Below are 4,267 nucleotides of genomic sequence, written 5' to 3'. Positions count from 1 at the left end.
AAACTATAGCAACAACGGTGTCAAAATGCAAGTGTTAAAAAAGAAGCCTTCATGCAATGGTAATATGCAAGGGTTAGATAGTCAATAGGTTTATGTGAGACTAAAGACCACAACTATTCAACACGCGATTGTGGAGACTCATGGTCTGTACGAAGATAGCTTTTCCTATATGAGATCGTTTCATGTACAATCACTGAAAATGAGAATAACAACTACGCATCTAGCTAAGTTGTCAAAAATGTGTTGAATCTGACAGTATGAAAGCCCCAGTAAGTACTCGTAAAATTATAAGGTGGGAGTTAAGTATGTCAAAGTAAATTACAGTTGCTGCTATGAGTTGGGATTAGGGTTTCTAGAACCTTAAAAAGGTCACCTTACCGTTGCGTACCACAGTTGTGTAATGCACATTTCTCTCATGTATTCATGTGTTGAGCCTCGTCTCCCCCTCTTATACACTATGCATCATCAAAGTAAACATTGAACTTGATACTTGCTCCGGGCATAAACTGCCCCGGATTTTAGAATTACAGTCTCAGTAAAAACTCTCACCCTTCCGAAAACAAATACAATTATAGGCAATCGGGTCAATAATTGGAAGAAAAATGGCTTCAGAAGAAGACCGGTGTGCATTTGAAAAAATGCAAGTGTTTTAAAAATTTGTACAAGTCCTTGCTGGGATGACACTTTCCTGGGAATGATTAAGACTGGCTAGACAAACACATTCAAGCTGACTGACATGTTTTCAGATTAGGACTTGACCAAGCCAATTAGACTCTCACTGGGGCTACAATTGACATAAAGCATATTTTCAAAGGCTTAAAAGCCTATCAACGCCATAACTTGAGGCTAATTTCTTTGCTCTTCCACCATGATGATAAAAAACACAGGTTTGGCATAGGGATACACCAGACACATGACTCAGTTGAACTGGGGGCAAAAATATTTTTGGAGGTAAAATGTCTCATGATTTGCTTGAGCTTCAAAAGCTTAAAGCTTGGTCATCCCAATGAAAAAGATGTAAAAGTAAATATCTGTCACAAATGTTTAACCCTCGTATCCTCCTGCTTGCTCAGCTTTGTGTTCAGTACCTCTCTTCTTCCTTCTCCCGCCTCCCCGTTTGCTCACCTTTTCAGTTCCTTCTTTCTTCCTGTGCCTGCGGTGTCTCCTCTTATGTTTTCTATCCCTTTTGTCTTTCTTTACCTGTTCTATCAGAGCCAGTGCTTCCTCAACTGTTGTAACTCTATCAGGTAGCTCTGATACTTTCTTCTCTCTCAGGTCAGGCAGCTCTGAAACTGTCTTCTCCTTAAGGCCACTTCCCAGGGCTTGCGGAAGGCTAGCTCCAATTCCATGCTTCATCCAAGCTGGTAGAACCATAGCCCGTCCTCGACCTAAACCAGGAATGCCAGCAGCAGCCTCTTGTGAGAAGTTGTTCTCTTGTTTGTGCTGCTGAGGCTGCTCTTGCAACTGATCATCGACATCCGGAAGAAGATCATAATGTTTCTTATTAGAAGAGTAACATTCAGTCTTCAAGTGACCGTGGCCTCCACAACGAGGGCACACGACATCGTATATTGCATCTAGAGTAGCCTGTTCAGACAAATACTGTGAAATAAGCATTTGTCACGAAAGACTGTTCCCAACAGAGGCTTGGGTGAAATTCAAGGGTAGGCAGAAAATTAAAAAGAAGAATGCTGGCCTTTTTTGGCTCCTGTCGATCGCCTCTAGATTGTTTCTGCTCGAGCTTCACATTGTTGGGATCGAGATCTTGGCCACTCTTTTGAGACACAAACTTCAAAGAGCATCCAATTTTGACATTGCCTCCTTCCTCCTTCAACGATATTACCTTCACCCAAACCTCATCGCCTTCTGCGGCGACTGCCGCAATGGCCTGCAACTTCAATTCGTCCGGATCATCCCTGTTCGTCACCTGAAGCGTTGAACAACGCCACACTAAGACATTGGCATGGTTGTTACATCCGAGGTAATTTAAAAAGGACTGATTTCAGACAAGGAAACCTCGTAATCACTAAGCTGCGACAGATGAACAAGGGCCTGCTTAACGAAGCCTTCAAGTCGGACAAAGATGCCGAAGGGCCGCACAGACTGCACTTTCGCTCTGTGGACAGAGTACAATTCCGGCAACTCTTCTTCAGCCCGGTCTGATCTTCTCTGATAATTTGAAAGCCGACCACTTCCTTTGTCTTCCCCCACGTCTTCACGACGGTCGTAAGAACCATGCTGAGCTTCTTCAGATCGTCTATCTCTGCGAGCGTGTCGATGATCGCCAGCATAATACCTCTCGTCCCTGGGTGGTCTCCGAGAAAATGCCTCTTCTTCTCTTCTTGTTCTAGGAGAGAGGTCACCGTCTTCAGAGCGGCCTCGTCTTCTCGTCGGGGATTCCTCCTCGCCTTGCAAATCTCGTCTCCTTACAGAACGATCAGCACCGTGGAGGTCTCTTCTTCTTGAAAAGGACTCATCCCGGCTGTGAGAATCTCCGCTACGTCGGGGAGAACGCTCGTCGCCCCGGGAAGCTCTTGCTCGTGAAGAAGGATGAGGATCACCATGAAAATCTCGGCTTCGTCGGGGAGAATGATAATCTTCGCGTCTTCTTTTGGGAGAGAGACGATCACGAGGCGGGATATCGTGGTCATGAAGCTCTCGTTTGCGGCCATGGCGATGGTCTCCCAGGGTCTGTTGAAATTCTGAGTCGTCCTCCACCATAGCCAACAAAAAGATCACCTGCTCGCTTGCAAACACAAGAAGAAGAAGAAGATGGCAAACAGAAATCTTCTCCAACAGGTTATAGGTTTGCCTTAGCCTCACTTAACCCTGGTTGAGAGCTCACTCCAGGTGTTGATTCATTGATCGTTGTGTCACTCGGCCCGCCCGGTCGGCAGGCAGGAAGGTGCGTCTTGCTAGGTGAACGGAGTGAGACCGCTCATGTTTAAATGTTTTCTTCCAACTGGTGTGAACACCACACCCGCCCGGACGTAGTCCTACAATTTCTCTCTGTTCCTGGGCGGGTGGTCTGCTGAACCCACCCTTAGGAGCAAGCGAAAGGGTGAACCACCAAGATCCATCGGCTCGCCAAGTTTGATGTGCGTCAGGTATCATTTGCAGGGTAAAACAAGGCTCCTCTTGCAGTTCTTCTTGCCCACCTTGGTTTGGCCTAATTCATGTAATGGGCAATTACGATGAGAAGGATCGTCACTCACAGGTGAAGTCTATAGAGAGTAGGGAAAACTAAAGGGGTAATGATATGGTGGGAAAAGAGTTTTCATGGGAAAAACAAATTTCCCACGTTGAATCTCATAATGATTGTGTCATTTCAGCCCTTAAATGATTCACAAACTCTTTTTCCCACAAAACCATTGAGCGAAAGTGCTCCTTGGTTTTGTATATATATATACATTTATCAATGTATGGGGGGACATACTCCCGGGGGAAAAAGGTGGGGGACCACTTGCCACCTTGGCATAGTATTTCCCATTTCCCACAAAAGGACCACAATGTCATGAGGCCTTAAGTTGATTCACCAAGAGAGGCCATTAGCAAACATATTAGTTTTGCACTTTTCCTAGCAACTTCTATTCTAGGTTTGATGCTATCATTTACTCTATCTAACCTCACACAAGTCTCTACCTGTCCATGTGAAATGGGCCATGTAACAAGACAAGGTTGGCATCTTTAACCTCATGAGGTTCATTGCATCGTATCACATCTATTGTGAATACAAGAGGGAAGGCACGATCCTGGGCCAAAATTTGAGATGTTTCCTTTTAATGAGTAAACATATTGGCCCCACTAGCCTAGATCAAAGGACGGCATGATTCTAGGCAAGATTTTGGGCATGCCAAAGGTAAAGCCATAGCATTTGTTATCAGTTCGCTTATTATGGGAATTGTGCAAGGGCCTTAAAAGAATGCTATGATAGAAGGGTAACGTGAGAGGGGCTTTAAGGGTTGTCATAATCTAAGGGTGAGGTTGTCACATCTCATTTGGCAAGCCTAGTGAAAATTTCACCTTGTTTGATCTATCCACTTAGCAGCCCCTAAGTAGACTTCAAAGACAACAAAACTTTACATCTCTAGCCCCACGAAGTCCATTACATACCCAATCTGGAGTGGGCACAAAAGGGAAGGCATGATTCTAGGCCAAAAATTTGTGTCCATCCATTTAAAAGTGCCCCACTAGCCTAGATTGAAAGAAGGCATGATATTGTAAATAAGCATGCTGGCCTCACAAACAAACTCTGAAAATTTCTAAT

At 44.7% G+C, this 4,267-nt stretch overlaps 1 protein-coding gene across 1 annotated transcript; it reads right to left on the bottom strand.

The window, feature by feature from the left end:
• Nucleotides 1–721: 721 nt before the first annotated feature.
• On the bottom strand, nt 722–2,770 carry LOC147885977 (uncharacterized). Its single transcript, XM_087396913.1, has 3 exons — nt 2,017–2,770; nt 1,697–1,927; nt 722–1,587 (listed from the first exon to the last, which is right to left on the bottom strand). The coding sequence occupies exons 1-3, from the start codon at nt 2,719–2,721 to the stop codon at nt 1,045–1,047; spliced, it is 1,479 nt and encodes a 492-aa protein (XP_087253039.1). The 5' UTR covers nt 2,722–2,770; the 3' UTR covers nt 722–1,044.
• Nucleotides 2,771–4,267: the final 1,497 nt, after the last annotated feature.

This window comes from Dipteris shenzhenensis, chromosome 25, assembly GCF_047967505.1.
Source record: "Dipteris shenzhenensis isolate YYH24624 ecotype China chromosome 25, Dip_SZ_1.0, whole genome shotgun sequence".
Taxonomy (NCBI): Eukaryota; Viridiplantae; Streptophyta; class Polypodiopsida; order Gleicheniales; family Dipteridaceae; genus Dipteris; species Dipteris shenzhenensis.
The sequence above is the reverse complement of the archived record's forward strand: the minus strand, read 5'-3'. Positions and strand labels throughout refer to the sequence as shown.

Coding starts and splice junctions, on each gene's coding strand:
- LOC147885977 (XM_087396913.1), bottom strand. CDS start 2,721: ATGGTGGAGGACGACTCAGAATTTCAACAGACCCTGGGAGACCATCGC. Junction 1,928..2,016: donor CGCAGCTTAGTGATTACGAG/GTTTCCTTGTCT, acceptor TCAACGCTTCAG/GTGACGAACAGGGATGATCC. Junction 1,588..1,696: donor ATCGACAGGAGCCAAAAAAG/GCCAGCATTCTT, acceptor TTGTCTGAACAG/GCTACTCTAGATGCAATATA.